At 47.6% G+C, this 24,345-nt stretch overlaps 1 protein-coding gene across 3 annotated transcripts in view; it reads left to right on the top strand.

Annotated features, from left to right (window-relative positions):
* Positions 1–14,757, top strand: part of BICD2 (BICD cargo adaptor 2) — a 54,222-nt gene extending 39,465 nt beyond the window's left edge. For 2 of the 3 annotated variants that reach the window (XM_006209220.4, XM_072959110.1), the window contains 5 exons: positions 5,124–5,276; positions 6,876–7,310; positions 7,934–8,914; positions 9,167–9,318; positions 10,560–12,612. In XM_006209220.4, the coding sequence (XP_006209282.1) occupies positions 5,124–5,276; positions 6,876–7,310; positions 7,934–8,914; positions 9,167–9,318; positions 10,560–10,869 (2,031 nt within the window). In that variant the 3' untranslated portion in view covers positions 10,870–12,612. The other variant, XM_015243566.3, reaches the window with a different exon arrangement.
* The last annotated feature ends 9,588 nt before the right edge of the window (positions 14,758–24,345 follow it).

Below are 24,345 nucleotides of genomic sequence, written 5' to 3'. Positions count from 1 at the left end.
AACCATGAGAAACCAGGCTGCACCTTCAACACTCTGCTTAAAAATCTCCTCAGCAAATCATCCAAGTTCCTTGCTTCCTGGTTCTGCTTTCCACCCAGCACCAGAGCACGTTCAGCCGGGTTCTCCGCCACTGTCCATCCAGGACAGTCTTCCTCCTCTCCTCACTGCTTCCTGAGGCCTCGCTGGGAGCACCTCTAGCCAACATCACCCCTCTCCCAATGCATTTCACGACGGTACATGCGTTCCCTAAGACAGCTCTCTCCATGGCTCTCTTCTCTGAGCCTTACCAGAATCACCCAAAATGGTCACATTTCTACCAGTGGTCTCAAGGTGATCTGGCCTTTTCTTGTCCTGCTCCTCAAAACTCCTTCAGCCTCTGGCCATCCCCAGCTCCACGGCCACTTCCACATTGTCAGGTATTTGTCACAGCAGTGTCTTTTTCCGTTAGTAAACTTATGTTTGGGTTTTGGGGGTGGAGGGGACACCAGAGCAGAGTGTGACAAACCACTGGCTGAAAATGACATTTATTCTCTTATATTTTCTGTACTTGAGATGAAGGTACCAGCAGGACTGTGCTCCATATGGAGCCTCTCCAGCTTCTGGGTGGCAGCGACCCTCTGTTCCTTGCCTTGTGTCCCCGATGCTCCAGTCTCTGCCTCTGTCAACACCTTCTCTCTGTGCAGACTCCACGGCTCTGACAGGCCTGGGACGTCACCACTCCCACCTCCACCCTGGCCTTCCGTGGGGCCACAGGCCTGTCCTGGGGCTTGAGCTGAGGGAGAGTACAGACCAGCTTCAGAGTGCTCCCGTGCGGGGTAGTGCTCCCTGTGCCCTGGCTCCGGCTGTGCCATGATTGGGCTTCTGCAGCGTAGGCTGCTGGCTTCTCCACAGTCCAGACTCCCAGACTGACTTCAGTACAGCACCCCTTCCCACCTACGCAGAGCTTCCCTCGGTGGCAGCTGACACCAGCTGGCAACATAGGTGCCAAGCACGGGCAGCTTTAGGGAGCCTCAGTGAACAAGACAGAGCCCCGAGCAGCACCCCGTATAGTCGGTGCTCCGTAGTAAAGGGATGGGTGATGCCCCTTGGGGTGGTTGAACACCAAGCGCAGTGCCAGTATGGAGGCAGAGAGGCCACACGTCCAGGTCCCTTTCTGTGAAAGCAAATTGGTGGTTGCTAATTGGTGTGTGGTGTCTTTTTAGGGTGATGAAAATGTTTTGGAATACACAATGGTGCACAGCTCTGAATAAACTATAAGCACTCAATTGTACACTTTCAGTGAGTCAGCTTAATGGTTTGTGAATCATCTCAAAGAACAAAGACAGCTGTCAGGCAGTAAGACTGTGTAAGGGTTCAGCTCAGCTCAGGTTCCCGGTGCAGCCCCGGCACAAGGGTTCTGGGGTGCAGAGGGCTTTGGCCTGGGCAGTCCCGCTGGCCCATGGTCTGTCTCTTCTTCTCACCTCAGGACCACTTGTTTCATTGAGGGGAGTTAATTTTAAATAAAGCCCATTTCCATCGTTTGTGACCAATAGCTTCCCCCACCCCCCCGTCTCACCATCTCACCTCCTGTGTCCTCCCACTCCTGAGAGCAGGCAGGTGATCCCAGCAGCTGCATCAGGCCCGCAGGGACAGAGCCACGGTGGGGTGTGCTCAGCTTGCCTTACCAAGACGGATGCAGGAAGCATGGGTTTTATATGTCAGTCATTGTGTTAGTGGGGGCTCTCCAGAGAAGCAGATCAGTAGGGTGTGTGTGTGTGTGTGTGTGTGGAGGGAGAGAGAGAGATTGAGAGATTTATTGTAAGAACTTGGCTCACTTCGTTGTGGGGGCTGGCAGGTCCAAAATCTGCAGGTTGTGCCAGCTGGCTGGAGACCCAGGGAAGAACTGATGTCACAGCTCGAGTCCTAACAGGAGTTGTGCTTCCTGGGTGAGCCTTGCCTTTCTGCAGTCAGTAACTGGGTGTCTGTTTCTTCTGGTGTCGGCTCTTGGGTACCTCCCACTTAGTGAGGGGCCTGCATCCGTCCATTTGCTGGAGGTTTTGGAGTGAGCATTTGTCAGGAGTGCTTGATACATATAAAGACTCTCTCCCTTTTCTGTTGCTTGCTTCTTTTTTTTCTTTTTCTTTTCTTTTTTTTTTTTTCCTTTTTTGCTTGTTTTCTTTTTCTTTTCTTTTTTTCCCTTTTTCCTTGTTTTCTTTTTCTTTTTTCTTTTTTCCTTTTTTTCCTTTTTTCTTTTTTCCTTTTCTTTTTCTTTTTTTCTTTTTTCTTGTCTTTTTTCTCTTTTCTTTTTTTTTCTTTTTTTCTTTTCTTTTTGTCCTATTTCATTTTACCAGTCCAACATTGCTGTTCTGTGTGTACTTAAATGGACTCTTAGAATCTTGTCTACAAAGCATATGCATGGATGTGGTCACAAGTAACCTCAGTACCAGCAGAGAGGCCCGGATACTGGGAGAGGAGGCTGGAGCGAGCTGTGGGGCCCGGTGGGTGACAGTGCTTCTAGCCGAGGATTCAGGGTGGGTGGTATCCGCCTCGGGGTGTCAGATCTTTGTGGATATGTGGGGAAGGCTCCTTGTAGTAGTGGAAACGGAAATGTGGGGCGAGATGGGAAGTTTGTCTGGGGTACCATTCTGCCCCCAGGAGACACTGGCCGTGTCTGGAGACAGTTTCAGTTGTCACAACAGGGGAGGGGGCTGCATCCAGTGGGCAGGGCTCAAGTCACTACTAAATATCCTGTGATGTACAAGATGGCCCCAGAACATCAGCCAAGGGACCTGGTCCCGGCACACGGCACATTGTGGCAGCCGGTTAATTCCCAACAGTCTGTCTGTCTGCCTGTCTGTCTGTCTGTCTATTGATTTATTTTTATTGAAGTGTAATCAGTTAACAGTGTTGCATCAATTTCTGGTGTACAGCATAATAGTTCAGTCATACGTATACATACATATATTCATTTTCATATTCTTTATCATTATAGGCTACTACAGGATACTGAATATAGTTCCTTGTGCTATACAGTAGAAACTTGTTTATTTTATATATAGTAGTTAATATCTGCAAATCTTGAACTCCCAATTTATCCCTTCCCCTCCACTGCTAGCCATAAGTTTGTTTTCTGTGAGTCTTTTTTAAATAAGTTCATTTGTCTTTTTTTAAGACTTCACATACAAGTGGTATCATATGGTATTTTTCTTTCTCTTTCTGGCTTACTTCACTTAGAATGACATTCTCCAGGAACATCCATGTTGCTGCAAATGGCATTACGTTGTCGGTTTTTATGGCTGAATAGTATTCCATTGTATAAGTATACCACATCTTCTTTATCCAGTCATCCATTGATGGACATTTGGGCTGTTTCCATGTCTTGGCTATTGTCAATAGTGCAGCTATGAACATTGGGGTACAGGTGTCATCCTGAAGTAGGGTTCCTTCTGGATACAAGCCCAGGAGCGGGCTTCCTGGGTCATATGATAAGCCTATTCCTAGTATTTTTAGGAATCTCCATCCTGTTTTCCACAGTGGCTGCACCAAAGTGCATTCTCACCAGCAGTGTAGGAGGGTTCCCCTTTCTCCACAGCCCCTCCAGCATTTGTCATTGTGGACTTTTGAGTGATGGCCATTCTGACTGGTATGAGTTGATACCTTATTGTAGTTTTGGTTTGCATTTCTCTGGTAATTAGCGATATTGAGCATTTTTTCATGGGCCTATTATTGACCATTTGTATTTCTTCCTTGGAGAATTGCTTGTGTGGTCATCTACCCATTTTTGGATTGGGGTTTTTTTTGTTATTAAATTGTATGACCTGGTTTTTGTTATTAAGTTGTATATTATGGAAATTAAGCTCTTGTCAGTCTCATGTTTTGCAAATATTTTCTCCCACTCCATAGATTGCCTTTTTGTTTTGCTTATGATTTCCTTTGCTGTGCAAATGCGTGTAAGTTTAATTAGGTCCCATTTGTTTATTTTTACTTTTATTTCTGTTGCCTGGATAGACTGCGCTCAGATGAACATTGCTAAGATTTATGTCAGAGAAATGTTTTGCCTGTGTTTTCTTCTAGGAGATTTATAGTGTCTTCTCTTAAGTTTAAGTCTTTCAGGCATTTTGAGTTTATTTTTGTGTGTGGTGTGAGGGAGGGCTCTAATTCACTGATTTACATGCTGCTGTCCAACAGTTTTAACTGCAGAGTTTATGCTAGGTCTGCGCTCGCCTCTCTGCCTGCATAATACTTGAATATTCAAGGCAACTCAAAGGCAGGAACTCTTTTTTTACAGCATTATTGAGATAATTCACTTCCTTGCACCTCACCCACTTAAAGTGTACACTCAGTGGGTTTTAGTATACTTACAAATTTATGCACCGTCCCAAATTCAATTTTAGAATATTTCATCACTCTGAAAAGAAACCCCCTTAGCAGTCAGTCACTTTACATCTTGTCTTCCACCTGCTCCCCAGCAACCACTGATCAGCTTTCTATCTCTGTGGATTTGCCTATTGTGGACATTTCATGTAAGTGGATTCATGCAATACATCGACCACTAACACCTTCTTTCACTCAGAATATTATTTTCAAGATTCATTTGAGTTACAGCAGGTGTCAGTATATCATTTCTTATTATAGCTGATTAACATCCAGTCATATAAATACACCATATATTCTTTCTCTCTTCATCAGCGGGTGGACAGGTGGGTTGTTTCCATCTTTGCTATTGTGAATAGTGTCTGAACATTCATGCGCAAGTGTGCATATGTTTTCGTTTCTGTGGGGTGAATGCCAAAGAGGGACATTGCCAGGTCAGATGGTAACTCTGTGCTGACTGTTCAAGTAGCTGTGGAGTGTTTCCATAACACTGTACCACTGGACATAGTACCAGCAGCGTGTGATGAACTGCTTTTAACCCCAGTTTACATTTGAAGAAACCAAGGGTCAGAGCTGGCTGAGACCTTGCACTGCCCACCCCTGTACCACACAGCCCAGGGCCCCAGCTCCCTTTCAGGTGACCACACTGGGCACCGTGGCAGGCCTGGGATCCCAAGTCCTGGCTGTGTGGGTCACCACGGTGGGCCTGGCCACCCCGAGCCCCCATCTGAGCAAGGACAGGCTGCTCACACCTGCCTTCCTCGCTGCAGATCAACCAGAACGTGGAGCTGCAGCGCGGCCGGCTGCGGGACGACATCAAGGAGTACAAGTTCCGGGAGGCCCGGCTGCTGCAGGACTACTCGGAGCTGGAGGAGGAGAACATCGGCCTGCAGAAGCAGGTGTCTGTGCTCCGGCAGAACCAGGCAAGTGTCCGCGCCAGGCCCGGCCTCACCCTCGCTTCATTCTCCCCGCAGTCCGCAGGTGCTCCCTCCCTCGTGCTAGCCGACGGCCCTGCTCTGCTGTGGTCCAGGAATGTGGCCGTGGGCCTGGCCCAACAAAAATGGAAAGAAATACAGGAGGTGATGAAGAGGTGACACCAAAAAATACCAGAGTCTCGGTGTCCAGTTTCGTCTCCTCTCAGGTGCCCTGGGGGACCTTAGAGCTGTCGGCTCACCCATTGCCCCTACTGTCTCAGGTTTGCCAGCCCCCTTTGACCTTCATGTGGTCCTGGGCCTCGAAGCCAGGTGGGCCTTAAGGAGCGGTGTGGAGACGTCTGCGCTGTCATCTCATGCCCTTGAGTAACCCTAACGAAGGGTGGGATGAGTAGGACCACTTCCACCTGGGACAGAACTGGGACAGGAGGGTCACCTCCACCCACCTGTGATAGCATGGGGACAGAAGAGTCACCTCCACCAATGACAGGACAGGGGCAGGAGGGTCGCCTCCACCTGTGACAGAGGATGATCACTTCTTCCTGTGCCGGGACACCCAGCTGGTCCTGGGCCCTCAGGCCCCTCAAGGCCTGCACCTGCCACCCAACTCTCCTAGAACCGTAGCTCTACAGGGTGGGGACTGGAAGGACCTTTATCCCGGGAACCCCAAACATCAGAGACCTGGGTATTTAAATCCTGCATAGGGAAGCGTAGCCCATGTATCTACTCTGACAGCAGAGCCTCTGAGGCCCTGACAGCCAGCAGGGAGTGGATCTCCTCCCAGGAACACAGGAGCTCTGCCTCCGGCCACGCACCAGGCCCTCTGTGACCACTGCTCATCTGCAGTCACACACACATCCTGACGAGGGAAACCGGGCCCTGGGCCGCACGTGGTAGAGCCCAGCACCTCCCTGGTGTTTTCCTACCCCGGTCCTTGACCCTCAGGGACCCTTAGTCCTGCCTCTGAGTGGTTTTGTTCCTTATTTCTTGCATAAATATCACAGAAGAATTGATGTTTTTTAACTTGCCCATAGACCCTGAGCACCCACATCAAGCATCAGTTTCTGTCTGCTCATGTCTTGTCCACCTGCAAATAGACCTTTAGCAAGCGCAACCCTGGATTCCGCCGCTCCCGATCCTGTGTGAGCCTCTCCCAGTCTGGGTGTGTGTGCTGCCGAGGCACTTCCTGCTTCCCTGGGAGCTTTAGTTCCTTCATTTTTGAAATATGATCAGAGATAGTGATCACAGGGCACATCTAGGCACATATTTGATGTATCTTAAAATACTTATTCAACTCTTAGTGTGTTACTTAAGTAGTTCTGTAGAATTTAAAATCAGCATACACTTGATAACTTTTTAAGGCTCCTAATAAATTGGCAGCGTGGCTGTGTTCTGATTTCCACGGAGTCTCTAATCCCGAGCATGTCTCAGCTTTGTGCTGCTCGTGTCACATGCACACGTGTCCCAGTCGCAGGCTGAGCGTTTCCTGCGGGCGCCTCTGAGCATCTGTAGCCTCCCATCTGCGGAGCAGGCGTGCTGCTGCTGCTTCCTGATCCCTCAGGTGCAGCCGAGTGTCGCCCTCTCTCACAGGTGGAATTTGAGGGCCTCAAGCATGAGATCAAGCGTCTGGAGGAGGAGACCGAGTACCTCAACAGCCAGCTGGAGGACGCCATCCGGCTCAAGGAGATCTCGGAGCGGCAGCTGGAGGAGGCGCTGGAGACGCTGAAGACGGAGAGGGAGCAGAAGAACAGCCTGCGCAAGGAGCTGTCGCACTACATGAGCATCAACGACTCCCTGTACACCAGCCACCTGCACGTGTCCCTAGACGGCCTCAAGCTCACCGACGACGCCGAGGCCCTGGCCAACGGCTTCGAGCACGGCGGCCTCGCCAAGCTGCCGCTGGACAACAAGACCTCCACGCCCACCAAGGACGGCCTCCCGCCGCCCTCCCCCAGCCTCGTTTCCGACCTCCTCAGCGAGCTCAACATCTCTGAGATCCAGAAGCTGAAGCAGCAGCTAATGCAGGTGAGTGGGCAGGTGGCACGGGGATCCCACCCAGCCCAGATCTCATCCCAGCCCTGGGCCTTGGGCCCGCATTCCCCATCCCTGCCTCCAGTCCTGCCCGCCCACGGTGCTGGCCACCCGGACAGCGCTTGCTTGACACTCTGCCAGTGTGATGCACCTTCTTTTACTTACACTTAGTTTAAATACTGCGTTACTGTTAAGTAGAACAGCATTGCAGGTGGAAGGTGCCTAGGGAAGTAGGCTTCTGATTACAAGATTGAAGTTTGGGCACTGCCAGAGGTTTTCTCATGTCCCTCTGAAGAGTCCACATAGGGTTTCCTGTGCTGTGTCCTACAGCCAGGTCACATCAGGGTTTCCTGCCCCGGCTGAGCAGAACCCCAAGGTCTTCAGCCTGGTCCCTTGGTTTGCTGCATGTCTTTGGGAAGGGGGTCACTCATCCCCGCAGGCGTCTGGGGGGAAGGAGCCATCACAGCCCCACGTGTGACATCCCCACCCGAATTTACCACAGAGGCTAGCAGGGTGATGGTCATGGCTTGGGTGTGGTCACTGCTGGGACTGTCCGAGGCCCTCTGAGCACAGGGACGCCTGTGGGCTGTTGACGGGCCCTTTCTGTGCCTTCGCAGATAGAGCGGGAGAAGGTGGGCCTGCTGGCGACCCTGCAGGACACTCAGAAGCAGCTGGAGCAGGCACGAGGGGCCCTGTCGGAGCAGCATGAGGAAGTGAGCCGCCTGACGGAGAACCTGAGTGCCCTGCGGCGCCTGCAGGCCAGCAAGGAGCGCCGGACGGCCCTGGACAGCGAGAAGGAGCGAGACAGCCATGAGGATGGCGACTACTATGAGGTGGACATCAACGGGCCTGAGATCCTGGCCTGCAAGTACCGCGTGGCCCTGGCCGAGGCCGGTGAGCTCCGGGAGCAGCTGAAGACCCTGCGCAGCGCGCACGAGGCCGGCGAGGCCCAGCGTGCCGAGGAGAAGGGCCGTCATGAGGCCGAGAGCCAGGCGCTCACTGAGAAGGTCTCTCTGTTGGAGAAGGCCAGCCACCAGGACCGTGAGCTGCTGGCCCGGCTGCAGACGGAGCTGAAGAAGGTGAGTGACGTCGCGGGCGAGACCCAAGGCAGTCTGAGCGTGGCGCAGGACGAGCTGGTGACCTTCAGCGAGGAGCTGGCTAGCCTGTACCACCACGTGTGCATGTGCAACAACGAGACGCCCGCCCGCGTGGTGCTGGACTACTACCGTGAGAACCCCGAGGCCCGCGGGCGCCACTCCCCGGCCCTGCCCAAGGGCCCGCCAGCCACAGAGGGGGCCAGGGACGGCAGTCCCTCCCCTGGCTCCTCGCTGCCCTCGCCCCTGAGTGACCCGCGCCGGGAGCCCATGAACATCTACAACCTGATCGCCATCATCCGTGACCAGATACGGCACCTGCAGGCAGCCGTGGACCGAACCACGGAGCTGTCCCGGCAGCGCTTGGCCTCGCAGGAGCTGGGCCCCGCAGCAGACAAGGACCGGGAGGCGCTCATGGAGGAGATCCTGAAGCTGAAGTCGCTGCTCAGCACCAAGCGGGAGCAGATCACCACGCTGCGCACGGTGCTCAAGGCCAACAAGCAGGTGTGCATGGCTCTCGGGTCCAGCAGGCGTGGGCCGGCGGGCGGGGCGTTCCTCACCCTCCCTGGCCCCCCACCCTGTGCTGGTCCTGCTGCTCCAGGAAAGACGTGAGGAAATGTCATTCAGCGCTGTGGGGAGGGGCTGGGGTCTTGAGGGGCCGCAGGCTAGCTGGGGCCCTGGTCTGGGCACTCATCGAGGCAGCAGGGCTTCCCTCGCACCTGTCCCTTGCCCATCATCTGCTTCTCTGACCCCTAGACGGCAGAGGTGGCCCTCGCCAACCTGAAGAGCAAGTACGAGAACGAGAAGGCCATGGTGACCGAGACCATGATGAAGCTGCGCAACGAGCTCAAGGCTCTGAAGGAGGACGCGGCCACCTTCTCCTCACTGCGTGCCATGTTCGCCACCAGGTAACACGTACCGTTCCTGTCGCCGCTCAGCAGCCCGGGAGCCTGGCCCTGTGGAAAATCACATTTCTGCTGTTTGTGAAAATCCAGGGGCCCCAATTTTGTCTCCTCTTTGCATGTGATGTGAGAAAGTTGGCAGCAAAAGGTTAAGAGGCCAGGTCCCTAGTGGCCAGGCTGGAGGCATGAGCTTCGAAGGGGAAACAGGTGGGCAAGTTACACAAGCTGTATTTGAGGTCAGTAACTGACAGATGAGGAGTTTGCCCCCTAGAACTTGGTGAGAAGTTTGTAGGTTTAGAAGGAAGGCTCCCATCCCAGCAGTCCTGGGCCCCAGTGTTCCCCCTCTGATCTGCCAGTTGGAGTTTGTAAGGTGGTGGGCAGCAGCTTGCCTGAGGCCAGTCTTGTGGCCCGGAAACCTGGGGAAGTGGAGGCTGCTTTGAAACCTGGTTCTGGGCATTTCCCTATTCAGAGGATTGCGGCGCCACCTGCTGGCCGATGTCAGGGGGCATGGAGGGGTGTCCCCTGGATGGTCCTGGCACATCCTCCAGGGTAGGAAGGCAGAGGCTCCGGGTGAAACAGGGTTAGAACTGAGCTCAGGGCCTGCTTCACCTCGTGTCAGAGTGCTGGACACGCCCTGCATTTCAGTGATGTGGGGGAGAGGAGCAAAGACAAAGAAAGAAACTTCCCGGCCTCTCTGGAAGCTTTCTCTCCTCCTGGGCAGAATGCTTGGGGAAGAGCTCACAGTGAGTCGGTCCTGCAGCACATGCTGTGTTGACCCTTGCTTCCTTACATTGTTTGATTTAAAAGCCTGGCTTCTCAGGTGGAACTGAGATTGCAGACTTCTGGGCAAGGATTAAAGCTTGCTGATGGCCCGTGGACGGGGTGTAAGGTGGGCACACCCAACGCCCCCTCCACCCAGGCCACACTCCCTCCTTCAGGGACAGACCCAGCTCCTTATGCACATGGGGGGCACATGTCACAGTTCAGCAGATGCCAAAATGGGGCTGTATGTGGCATCCACGTGTGCTTCTCCCAGGCTCTGGTTGGCCACTTGTCCCAGACTTACTAAGCACCTACGTGTGCATGGGCTGTTCCAGGACCAAGTCCTGCTCTCAGGTTCATCCCCACAACCTGAGAGCCAGGTGATACCACACCTCTAGCCTGCTGCCCCTGGGCTACGTGGAGGTTACACTGTGCTGGCTCTCCCAGGTCCTTCAGCCACGCGCTCGCCTCTTGCACCCCCACAGGTGTGACGAATACATCACGCAGTTGGATGAGATGCAGCGGCAGCTGGCAGCTGCCGAGGACGAGAAGAAGACACTCAACTCGCTGCTGCGCATGGCCATCCAGCAGAAGCTGGCGCTGACCCAGCGGCTGGAACTGCTCGAGCTGGACCATGAGCAGACCCGGCGGGGCCGTGCCAAGGCCACCTCCAAAGCCAAGCCTGGCACCCCGAGCGTAAGTCACACCTGCGCCTGCGCTAGTGACAGGGCTGAGGGTGCCGGGCTCGCTGCCCAAGTGCTCTGCGGCGAGAAGTATAACGTTTACTGCGATTAGGGCTGCGAGGTCGCCCGCTGCAGCTAACTGCCGCACGTCACCTGTCCGCTTCACCTCAACTAACCCGGCAGCAGCGGGACCATGGTGCTAGGCTGGCCTTAACCGTGACTAACGCACAGAGGGAAGAATTTAGCCGAGGCAGCCTGCTTCTCCACCCGGACACCGTGAGCTCTGTCTGTTCCTCACCCCTCAGGACCACCCTTCACAGCTCTCAGTGGAGTAGTCAAGGTGGGGTTGGAGCCGTGCGTCCTGGCAAAGATGTGGCCCCCCAGGGCCCAGGTGCCGTCAGCTCGCACTGGGAGGGGCCAAACCTGCATTGAGACTTGCATGTTCCCTGCATGTGTCTGATGCAGTCGTGCTGCGCCAGCTCCCAGAAAGCAGTGTTAGAGGTTCCAGCCTGCATCCCAGGTGCAGCCTCGGAGGACGCTCTGCGCTTGGCACAGATTGCAGAGAGAATTACTTTGTAGTTTGTGCAGCATCTCGCTGCAAATCATATCTGGGACAGAAGTACCGAATTCCTTTCCCCAAACCCGGAGATAGAGCAGCCCTGAGCCCTGCGTCCTCCAGCCCAGGCACACTTGTGCACTGGGCACCGGTTGTGCTCGAGGCGGAGGCACACCCAGTCATACCCTGAGGCCAGAGCTTGGCAGCCCAGCTTCTCTTTCTGAGATCTGCATGCTTGTCTGGGGGTCTGCAAGGTGACCAGTTGGCAAGCCAAAGGCCTGGGTTTGTTTTCAGTAAGGAAACCTTCCCAAGTGCCTGACCAGACCTCTGTCCTTTTGTACGTAGGGTGTCCCCAGCTTTCGGGTGGGTTTTTTCACCCTCTGCCCATTACCAGGCCTTCCTCCAGGGGGGCTTCACACTCCCAAGAAACAGGGCTCTAGAAACCCCCTGAGTCGCCAGAGAGCCAGGCTGAAATGAGGGACTGGGGCCCATAGCTGTCGCCTGAGCCCAGACCAGTGTGGGAAAGGAGCCTTGCATGGACCCTGTGCTGGTTCTCGGATTCACAGTGGGAAGGATATGCTTCTTGGCAGTCAGTGCAGTTCCGGGGGGTGGTGACAGGCGGGAAAGGCAGCCATAGATGTCCCTGTTCTCAGAGGCAGCAGCCACACCAGAGCTTTGGCAGCAGAACCTCTCCCAGTATTTCTCTCCTTGTCATGTCATCCATGGGGGCCACCAGCAGTAAAGCTGCAGTCTCCCTGGATGCAGCTCCTTGCCTCCTCTCTCTGTGGCCCAGAGGGGGAGTTTGCGTTGCCCCTACACACAGCTGTCTGCCCCCGTTCCACTCTTCCCCCGTTCCCAAGTGTGTCTCAGTCCCCAGCAGACTCCAGGCGCTGCCCAGACCGACTGGGGTTTGGCAACCGCCAGGGTGGTGAAGCTGCGCTGGACGGACCATACGTGTCCTCCCTTCTGTGTGCCCGTCCCCAGCCCCAGGCCACTTTGCTGATGGGATGTCAGGTCTTGGATTCCCCTCCCACCTGAGGTGTCAGGCCATCCGCCTTCGGCAGGCAGGACCTGCAGGGGCACGGCTGCCCGCTGGCCCCGCACACCGCTTCTGCCCTCCTCGCCAAGCCCGGCACGCTGCTTCCCTCCAGACTTGCAACGGGTCTTCGCGCGGCCCTTGGAGCTGGCGGCCCCCCGCTAACACACGCAGGTCTTCTCCGCTGCCAACTAACACACCTGTGCCCTCACGGCTTGGTGAGAGCTTCAGTTGCCTGACAGGTTCTAACGCTGTCTTGTTTTCTCCCGTTTCCAGCCGTAGAGTAGCTGCTGGGAGGACTCGGCCGCCGGCCCTGTCACACTGCAGCCCCTCCCCCCTCCCGTGGGCCCACGCAGAGGAAGGAAGGGCAGCCTAAAAGTCCACTTAGAAACGTTTTTGGATATGCCACTGCAATTCTTTTCAAAATAGCATTCCCCAAGTTTTTAATGGCAGAGGGAAAAAAAAAAGCTTTAATGTTGAGAATGCTGCCAGCTGCTGCTTGGAAAGGCCTTTGTGCAAGTGCTGAAGAACCCGCTTGGACAGCGACCACAGGCTCGCTTAGGAACCCTCTAGAAACACTCACCACTGGGGTCTCCCCGTTACACACGCTCCTTTTTTATCTGATCAACCTGTGCACTTTTGATACTTTGATATTATATTTGCTTCCTTAATCCCTGGCATAGAGACGGTCTCAGATGCCGTAGTCTGTCTCGTGGCCCTGCAGCGCTCCGTCTTAGCTCCCAGTAGTGTGTTGATCTGATATCAGCACGGGGCACAGACGTGTCCTCCCGCGTGTAGCTCTAGGCTGTTCAGGTGAAGGCTTCAGCCCGGCAAGGAGCCCAGCTGACTGTATCCACGCTGTGGCTCAGCAGCCGTTCAGATCATACGGCGTTGTGGTTCGTGTTTGAAATTACAGATTTTAAATGCCATGTTCATTAAGAAATCCAGGGTATTCCGATTCTGGGGTTTTTTCTTATTGTATTATTATTATTCTTAGGAATAGTTCAATGTAACAAGAAGAAAACTTGACCTTTGCTCTGGTTAAGCAGTAAAAGGCACTTGAAGACAAAAGGATAAATTATTGAATGAGTAGTATTACCTACAAATTCCAGAATTTTCTGGGTTTTAGGACATTGTGAAGCATGACTGATTAACAGAATTTTATACAACTGTACCAGTGAAATTCCAAATTGGAATTGTTTTGTTACTCTGGTTGTTGTGCCAAATTGTGGTACACTTAGAAAATCCTACAGTCGTTGATTTTTAAGGTGTTCTATTTCAACGCCTTTTTGTTAGTAACCATTGCCAGTAGTGCCTTCATCGGTTAAGGGAGGTGTCCCAGCTTGGTGTATTCTTAAACAGACAGTGAAGAGCTAGTTGGGAATGTCGGAGGCCCGTGTGGCCCAGTCGGTGTGAACAGGCGCGCACCTTCAGACCTGAACCTGGGCGTCTTCATCGAGGGAAAGAAAACAGCAATTGTACAAAATTCTGTTAGTCAGTGATGCTTTACTGCGCAGATCCTTGCAAATTCAGGGGCTGAGTAAACGAAAGTGAACGCAAACCTTGGGTGTGCTTTGGGAACCAAATGGACTTTGTGGGACAAGTTAAGCAAGCTGTGTGAACAACACGCCATGTTTGTGAAGGGTAGGGCGGGGGCGGGGGAGCCGGCCCTGTCGGCCTCGGGCAGGGGGTGAGGGTTAGCCACAGTGTTCTTTGCAAATGTGAGAGAGAGAGGGACGTTCTATATTCTCTTGCTTGGTGTAACTAATCACTGTTAATTTCAGGAAACAGAAGTCGCTGAAGCCCCTTAGCAAACCAGGTCTGCGGGACGTCCCGTCCTGGTTTGCTGAGCGAGGTTGCGCGAATGATCGAATTGGTACTCGTGGAGGAAGAGGAAGTCTCCTCCCTTCTTCAAAATTCAGGACAAATTATAATAATATACGTAGCAGGAATGAAAGAGTTCTGTTTCCTGGAATAAGCATTTCTTATTCCTAGTTGTAGGGACCCCTATTTTTACCTTCTCTTACAGTGTTGATTCATAAGAAATAATCTTACATTTACGAAAACTTCATCTGTATGGGGTATTTATTTGCAATGATGTCTGAGTACTGTATTTTTTTCTGTGCATTACCTTAGTGTCAGAATATTGTCTTTATTTTAAGATCATATGCATGTTCTCCTGCCAAAGAACCTTTACACAGACCCAAACAAACAAAAAAAAAATGCCTTGAGATTCTGAGAAAACGAGGCCCAGCACGGAAAAGGAATAGAAAGGAGAAATTAGTCACGACTTGGGACACCAGACATACGGCGTGAGTGTCTGCAAAACCAGTGCACATAGGAACAGTGGGCCTGGGTAAAGGGTCATGTTGGTAGGACCAGTAAATAAAGAATAATAAAAAGACAAAGCATAGTCTTGTCCTCTGTGGCTGCTCTGGACCCCCCACCCTCGCCCCGCACCTGAAACTCTTGCTGTCTGGACTGAGGAACGAGTAGACGCAGGCAGCAAGAGTTACTTGTTGGTCAGCACAAACCCACGTTCATCCACAGGAGTGTGTTCAAGGCACGCTGAGCTCGTCCAGGGATTGCTTGTGAATTTGAACATGGGGGACAGAGCCTATCCGAGGGAACAGGAAGTCTTGGGGACACTCTCTGCCTCTCCTACTGACAGTCTCATCCAGGCCTGAGTGACTTCACGCAAATCCCAGAGCTTCCCTCAGGGAAGCTGTCTGAGGCCAGGGCCCCACTGCCCTGGCGTCTCCCCAGGACCCCTCCCTCCGCTACTGAGAGGCCCCTCCCCCTGATGATCCCCAGCTGTCCCATTGTAGTATTGTGGACCCATAATCCGTTTAAAACTTTCTTTCAAAAGGCTTATTTTTCTCACTCAGTAGCTAGAAGGAATCTTCTTTCCCTACTGGCCTGTCACCCTGAGGGCCCCTGGAAGATGGTGAGAAGAGAGCCTGCAACAGATGTGGAGGAGGCCCTCGGGAGGAGGGGGCGTTAGCAGTACTCATCGGGGCAGGCTCCTTTCCAGGTGGGGACACCAGCTGGCCCTTGGCACCCACGGCGTGCATGGTGCATCATGGCCACGACCCAGTCCTTCCTGCTGGGGTGTTTGATTTGCGAAAGCATGTATGCCGAGGTCTTCCCAACCTCTCAGTGTGCTTTGGGTCCTCGCAGACTTGGTTCTTCATTTCACAGGTGGAGTGGCAGCCTCCCGAGTGGCTGTGGCCCTGGGAGCCTATGGGAGGGGTCAGTTGGCATTGAAAGGCCTTCCACTCAGTCTTCCCTTCCAAAAAAGGATGTCCGTGTTTCTACCACCCCCTGCAGTGGTTTTCACCCCCACGCCCCAGCAGGTTAGCAGAGCTGGAAACAACAGCGCCAGCTTGGAGACAGACCTTTCAGTAGCTGACTTCCCTTGGCTGACTTAACCTCCCTGAGCCTCAGTTTGCCCTCTGTAAGTTGGGGTGGTAATTCTTCTCTCCAAGGTTGTTGTAAAGCTTTAAGCCCTGTATGCAGCAGATGTTCAACAGATGACTTGCTTGAATGTGGCTCTTGCTGCCATTATCATCACCAAGGTCTGGGATGCCACTCCATGGAGCTGGGCCTCTTTCCTGTGGGGAGTGTGATTTTAGGTCAACTTTTTATCAAAACATAAGTTACATTCAGAAGAGTGCACACATCTTAATGTACAGGCCACTTTTACACACATTGAACACAGCTGTGTAACCAGCAGCTATAAAGTTTCCTGGGCCCCCCGGGAGTGCTTTTGGGGGCACATTAATGAGAGATCTTTGCCTGCCTGCCATGGCAGGGTGCTAGGCTGCCTGCTGTCCATGGGAGCCTCCTGGGAAAACAAGCATGCCTACATTCTGACATCACTGACAGGGAATTTTGGTTTGCCTCTGTGCTCACCTTCAGTTGTGTCCAGACAGCAGAGCTGGAAGAGCTGTGTGTTACCGCCTTGTCAAATTTCTTGTGGGCAAACACACCAGCCCTTGAGTTTGCTTTGGTCATCCATGAACTTGGCCTTTGTAAGCCTAGATCCCTGGAGTGCAGCACTCCCCCACCCACCAGAGCACCTCGCTCCTAAGCAAAAGGCAGTGCCACAGTACCTCAACACAGAAAAGGCCTCCCCACGTGGATGCTGTGAGCCCACCCCCTCATGGGCCTCCTAAGAGGTGAGAAAAATACGAATCACTGGTCACACACACACACACACCCCCCAGGATCCCTCTGTGCCTCTCTTAAGGAATCAAGATTTGTTTTATTTCCCCTAAGGTGTTTGTGAAATACAGCACACATACGTAAGAGTGCAAGCAAGTGTACCAGCTGGATATTTGCAAACTGAACACACAGTGCAGCCACCATCAAGATGAGAAGCAAATGAGGGCAAGAAGACCCCTAAAGCCCTCGTGTGCTCCCTGCACCCACTCCCTCCCTGGGACAACTCCCTGAATCTGTCAGTGCAGGTCACTTGTGCCTCTTTCTGTACTTTATATAAATGGAAGCATACTGTAGAGACCCAGACCCAGATAGGTTTACTCATCAAACTGCATTCATTTCTCACGCAGTCATTGAACTACGCATTTATGAGTGACTCGGTTTTGATTCAAAGATAAAAATCAATTGCATGTATATAATGGGGAAAGATAACCCATGCAAACAGCAGCCAAAAGAAAACAGGAGTGACAATACTAATATGAAACAAACTAAGACAAAAAGTTGTTAACAAGAGACAAAGAAGAACATTATATAATGATAAAAGAGTCAATTCAAGATTATATAACAACTATAAACATACATGCAGCAAACAACAGAGCACCATTTAAAAAATACAGTGGGGTATTGGCAAAAGATTAGACAAATAGATCAATGGGGCAGATTAAGGGATGGTACTGGAGCAACTGAACATCCACATGCAAAGTTTTTTTAACTATTCTTTTTGATACAATAAAGATGTATATATGTCATTATATATTTGTCAAAACCCATAGAATGTACAAGACCAAGAGTGAATCCTAGTATAAACCACGGGCTTTATGCAAAAATGATGTGTCATTGATTATAACAAATGTACCACTCTGGTGCAGGATGTTGATAGTGGGGGAGGCCTTGCATGAGTATATGGAAACTCTTCTGGGCTTTGTGCTTAATTTTGCTGTGAACTTAAAACTACTCCAGAAAATAATCTATTTTTTAAAGTCTTCTGACAAAGAAAAGCTGAGGACCAGATGACTTCATTAATTCTACCAAACATTAAAAAGAATTAACACCAATCCTTCTCGAACTCTTCTAAGAAAAAGGAGAAAGCAGACTTATTCCAGGAGGGCAGTGTTGGGCTGATACAAAAACCCTTGGAAAGGAAAGCTAAAGACCAGTATCCTCTATTATCAGATTATACGTGTGCAAAGCCCAAAACAGGAGACTAGGACACCAAATCCAACAGCATGTTAAAGTATTGTATAGCATGATCAATGGAGACTTATTCCAGGAAGGCAAGAGTGGTTCAACATATGAAAATAAATGTAATGTTATATTGACAGAGTGAAAGAAAAGAAACCTCATTACCATCTCAATAGATGCAGGTGCATTTGACAAAATCTAACACCCTTTCATGATTAAACAAAAAAATTCAACAGATTAGGAGTAGAAGGGAATTTTCTCAGTTTGCCAAAAACCCACAGCTAACATCATCCTTAATTGTTTAAAGATTGAAAGTCTCCACCATAACATCAGGAACAGACCACAATATCCATTCTCACCACTCCTACTGAACGTTGCTCTGGAACATCCGGCCAGGACATCAGAATGAAATAAAAAAGCATCCAGATTGGAAAGGAAGAAGTAAAACTATTTCTACTCACAGATGACATGATCTTACATATAGAAAATCCTAAAGAATGCACACACACAATATTAGAGCTAGTAAGCAAGTTGGAAAAAGTAGAAAGATAAAAGATCAATATAGAAAAATCAGTTGCACTTCCATACATTATCAATAAATAGCACAAAAATGAAATTAAAACAATTCCACTTACAATAGCAACAAAAGTATTAAAATACTTAAGACTATTTCAAAACTTACTACAAATTTAGAGTACTGAAAACAATATAGGACTGTCATAAAGACACATGTAGAATAATAAAATGTAACACAGAACCCAGTAATAAACCCTTGCATATGTGGTCAAATTATTTTTTGACAGTGGCACCATGACCATTAAATGAGAGAAGGACCATCTTTTCAACAAAGGATGCTGGAAAATTGTATACGCAGATGTAAAAGAATGAAGTTCAAACCTTTTTTTACTCCATATATAAAAATTTACCCAAAATGGAATGAAAGACCTAAAAATAAGAGCTAGAATTATAATACTCAGAAGAAAACAGGGGGTAAGCATCATAACATTGGATTTGGCAGTGACTCTTGGATGTGACACAAAAGCCCTTCCCCCTCTGACTGAACTGACTTCCAGAGATTTAAAAGGCTAGCACCCTTCCTCCTGCCACCCCATTTTCTGCCTTTCCCCTTTCAGGAGCCAGACTTTAAAGACTAGGACACTTAAAAAACAACTGCATGTATGGGAAAGATTAGAAACTGATGGCTTGACCAACAAAAGGCTCAGAAAAGACCTAATAAGATCTTAAGTTTATACCTCAGGCTGATCCTCAGCACAGAGACAGCCTACAACAATAAAAAAAATAATAACAAAAACAGTAGGGGGAGGGGAGATTTAGCTCAGGGGTAGAGCACCTGTTTAGCAGGCAGGAGGTCCTGTGTTCAATCCCCAGTGCCTCCATTAAAATAAATAAATAAACCTAATATCTTCCCCTGCCCAGATAAAAAATAATACTAAAAAAATTAAAAAAAAAAAACAGTAAACCCTGGGAAAGGGGAAGAATCTGATTTTCAGAGTTACCACATTTTTAGATTCAAATGCTCAATGTCCAACAAAAATTAAAAAAAACACAAGATACACAAACAAGAAAATATGGCCTATGTGAGGGGAAAAAATAATTTAACAGAATCTGTTTCTAAAAAAAATGTAATGACTAGTATATTAGACAGATTTTAAAGCAACTGTCTTAAAGATGCTCAGAGAAGTAAAGGAAGATGTGGGGAAAGTAAAAAAAAAAAAAAAGTGTGAACAAAATGAGTAAAAAAAGATTTTAAAAACTGAGAAGAAACCTAAAAGAAATTCTAGTGCTATGAAGTACAATAAATGAAAAGAAAAATTCACTAGAGGGATTCAAAGGCATATATGAGCAGCCAGAAGAAAGAATCAGTAAACTTGAAGGTAAGACAATGGAAATTATTGAGGCTGAGAAACAGAAAGAGAAAAGAATCAAGAAAAGCAACCAGAGCCTCAGGGACCTGTGGGACAGTAATTAATAAGACCGTCATACACATTGAGGGAATCACAGAAGGAGAAGAGAGAGAAAAAGAGCCAGGGAGAAAACTTGAAGAAATTACGGTTGAAACTTCCCAAAGTTGATGAAAGATACAAATATAAACATCCAAGGAGCTCAACTAACTCCAAATAAGATAAACTCAAAGAGATCTAATCAAACGTTTAAAGGAGAAAGAATCTCAAAAGCAGCAAGAGAGAAACAAGGGATTTCTCATCAGAAACTTTGGATATCAGAAGACAATGGCCAACATAATCAAAGTACTAAAGGGAAAAAAATCTGTCAATCAAGAATCCTATGTCTTGCAAAACAATCCTTTAAAAGTGAGAGAGAAATCAAGACATTCCCAAATAAACAAAAGCTGAGGGAAATTGTGACCAATAGACCTGCCCTGCAAGAAATGCTTAAGGGAGTGCTGCAAACTGAAAGGACACTAGACAGCAACTTGGAGCAGTATAGAGAGTAAAGATTTCAGTAAAGGTAAATCAATGGGCAATAATAAAATCTAGTATTATTGTAACGTGGTCTGTAATTGTACTTTTTGTTTTCTGCATGATTTAAGAGACTAATACATTTGAAGAAAAAAATCAATTATTGGTGTGAAAGTTAGTGTTACTATAACTTTAGTTTATAACTCCAGATCTTGTTTTCTAACTAATAAATGGGACTAATACATTTAAAAGAATTGTTAGTTTATGTTTGGGAGCACAGAATGTATACAGATGTTAATTTGATGACATCACAACTGAAAAGAATGGGGACAGAACTGTAAAGGGGCAGAGTTTTAGATGTTATTTGAGTTGCTATAAATTCAAATTAAAATGTTATAACTTTAGGATATTATATGTAGTCCCCATGGTAACCACAAAGAAAATAGCTATGAAATATACACAAAAGAAAAGGATGAAACTTAAACATTTCACTACCAAAAACTCAACTAAACACAAAAGAACACAGGAATACAGGAAATAAGGGACCAAAAAAGCCATAGGGCGTATAGAAAACAGATTAAAAAATGCCAGAATTCTCTCCTTATCAGTAATTACTTTCAATGAAAAGGGATTAAACTTTCCAATCAAAAGGCGGAGATCTGCAGAATGGATAAAAATGCACGTTCCAACTATATGCTTCTACAAGATACTCACTTGAGATCTAAAGACTTAAACAGGATGGAAAGTGCAAGGATGGAAAAAGATATTGCATGCACATAGTAACCAAAAGAGAGCAGGAGTGACTATACTAATACCAGACACAATAGACTTAAAATTTAAAAAGTTTACTTTAGACCAAGAAAGACATTATACACACACACACACATACACACGTATATACACACACACACATATATATATATTAATAAAAGGTTCAGTACAGCAACAAGATACAAGCATTTAACCACCAAATGACAGACCATCAAGATATTGAAGCAAAACTGACAGAACTGAAGGGAGAAAAAAAAACGGGTGTACAATACTAATTGTAAACTTCAATACCCCACCACAGTGATGGATAAGACACCCAGATAGAAGATAAACAAGGAAATGGAGGACATAAACAATACAATAAGCCAACTGGAACCAATGGACACACACAGAATACAGAACACCCCAACAACAGCACTGCCATATACGTTCTTCTCAAGTGCACAGGAGACATTTTCCAGGATAGACTATATGTTAGGCCACAAGTTAAATCTCAATAGATTTTGAAAGATAGGGATCATGCAAAATGTCTTCTCTGGCCACAGTGGGATGAAGTTAGAAATCAATAACAAAGAAAACTGGAAATTTTACACACAAAAAATAAACAACACATTGTATTTTCTTATTTTTTTGTCGGGGGAGGTGATTAGGTTTACTTATTTATTTATTTATTTTTAGAGGAGGTACTGGGGGTTGGATCAAAGAAGAAGTCAGAAAGGAAATTAGAAAATACTCAGAGATAAATGGAAACAAAAACACAACATACCAAAAACTTAACAGGATGCAGAGAAAGCAATGCTAAGGGGGGAACATATAGCTATAAATGTTTACATAAAAACAAGAAATATCTCAAATCAACAACCCAAATTTGCAACTTAAAGAAAATGAAAGAATAAACTAAAGCCAAAGAGCTAGCAAAAGGAAGGAAATAATAAGGATCAGAGCACAGATAAATGGAACAGAGAGGAGAAAAACAATAGGGAAAATTGATGAAACCAAAAGTTCATTCTATAAAAGATCTACAAAATCAATAAACTTTTAGCCAGATGAACTAGGAAGACAATAGAAGACTCAAATGATTGAAATCAGAAGTGAAAAATGGGACATTACTACTGAGTCTACAGAAATAAAAGGATTGTAAAAGAGTACTATGAACAATTACATGTGAACGAATTAACTAACAGGTGAAACGGACAAACTCCTAGTGGTGGGGGAGGTCACGGAGATGTGACTGCTGGTCGACCCACGAGCTGGACCCAGGCAATTGGAGGCTCCCCATCCCCTTCCCTTTCCTTGAAATTTGTGTTCTGTTTACTGTCCCTGTTACCAGAAGCTGCCCCAAGGACACAGCCTTGAGGAGAAATGTGGCGCTGAGACTATCTGGATGATTACATGACTGAACCTAGTTAAGGCGTCTGTATAAACGTTTAAGGTTATGAAGGCAGGTATGAAAATCTACTCATCTTGTGGCTGCCCAAGACAAGTAAGTTCCCTTGCTTATTAAACTTGCCACCTCCCAATGTAAAGTGTCCTGCTTCTTTCTGTGGTCTCTCTGCCCTCATCAGGGCAGGATCCAGTTTCAGGTTACATCTTGGAACCTCCCAAGGAGGTTGTGAACCAACTGGAAACACAAAACCTACCAAGACTTCACAAATTGTGAAGCAGTAGAAAATCCGAATAGACCTATTACTGGTAAGAGGATCACATCAGTGATCAAAAACCTCCAAAGAAAAGCCCTGGACCAGATGGCTTCACCAGTGAATTCTACCAAACATTCAAAGAATAGCTAATATCGATCATTTTCAAGTGTTTCCAAAACACTGAAGAGGAGGGAACACTTCCTAACTCATTCTATCAGGCCAGTATAACCCTGATCCCAAAGCCTGACAAAGACATCCCAGGAAAGGAAGACTGAACACCAATATCCCTCATGAACATTGATGTCAAAATCCTTAACAAAATACTAGCAAACAGAATTCAGCAGCATATTAAAAAGTTTATATGCCGAACAAGATTTATTCTTGGAATGTGAAGATGTTTCAGTGTATGAAAACTGATCAATGTGATATATACCACATCAACAAAACAAAGGGGGGAAAATGTGAGATTATCTCAATTGATGAAAAAGCATTTGACAAAATTCAACATCCTTTCATGATTGAAACTCTGAAAAAAATAAAAATGCAAGGAAACTGCCGCCACATCATAAAAGCCATATATAAGAAAACTGCAGCAAATATAAAACTTAAGGTTGAAAGACTGAAAGCTTTTCCTCTAAGTCGGGAACAAGGTAACAATGCCTGCCTTCATTACTTCTATTTACTGTAACGCTGAAAGTTCTAACCAGTGCAATCAGGCAAGAAAAAGAGATAAAAGGCTTGCAAATGGAAAGAAAGAAGTAAAATTATCTTTTTGCAGATGATATGATATTATATGCAGAAAATCCTAAAGAACCTACAAAAAAAGATCTAATAACTCAGTAAAGTTTTAGGATACAAAATCAATGCACAAAAATCAGAAGACTTGACATTGTTAACATATCAGTATTCCTCAAAGCAATCTACAGATTCAATGCAATCTCTATCAAAATCTTAATGACTTTTTTTTTTGCAGAAATAAAAAAACCCATCCTAAAGTTCATACAGAATTTTAAGGGACCCTGAATAGCCAAAACAATCCTAAGAAAGAAGAATAAATGTAAAACATTAAACTCTTCAAAGAAAATATACGCAAGTTTCATGACATTGTATTTGGCAATCATTCCTTGGATATGACACCGAAGGTACAGAAAGCAACAAAAGAAAAAAATAGGCAAACTGGACTTCATGAAAATTTTTTAAATTTTGTATATCAAAAGTCTTTCTCCACAGAATGGGAGGAAGTATTTACTAATCATATATCTGATAAGGGGTTAATAACCAGAATATAAAGAGACCTCCTGAAGCAAAAACAAACAAAAACCCTTTTCAAAAATGTGGAAAGGATTTGAGTAGACATGTCGCCAAGGAAGAGAGTCCAATAGCGAATAAGCACATGAAAGGATGCTCAACATCACTGATCATCAGGGAAAAGCAAATTAATACCTCACAGCCATTATGATCAAAAAAAACAGAAAAGAAAAAAAAAAAGGAAACAGGTCTTGTCAAGGCCATGGAGAAACTGAAACCCTTGTGCACTGTCGGTAGGAATGTAAATGGTATAGCTGGTGTGGGAAACAGCAGAGAAGACAAAAAATTAAAAATAGAATTACCATATGACCCAGCAATTCAATTTCTGGGTGATACACCCAATGACTTGGAAGCAGGATCTCAAAGAGGTATTTGTACACCCATGTTCATAGCATCCTTATTCACAACAGCTGAAACATGGAAGCAACACGTG

Source organism: Vicugna pacos, chromosome 4 (genome assembly GCF_048564905.1).
Source record: "Vicugna pacos chromosome 4, VicPac4, whole genome shotgun sequence".
Taxonomy (NCBI): domain Eukaryota; kingdom Metazoa; phylum Chordata; class Mammalia; order Artiodactyla; family Camelidae; genus Vicugna; species Vicugna pacos.
Note: the sequence above shows the minus strand (reverse complement) of the source record. Positions and strands in the feature narration are given on the sequence as shown.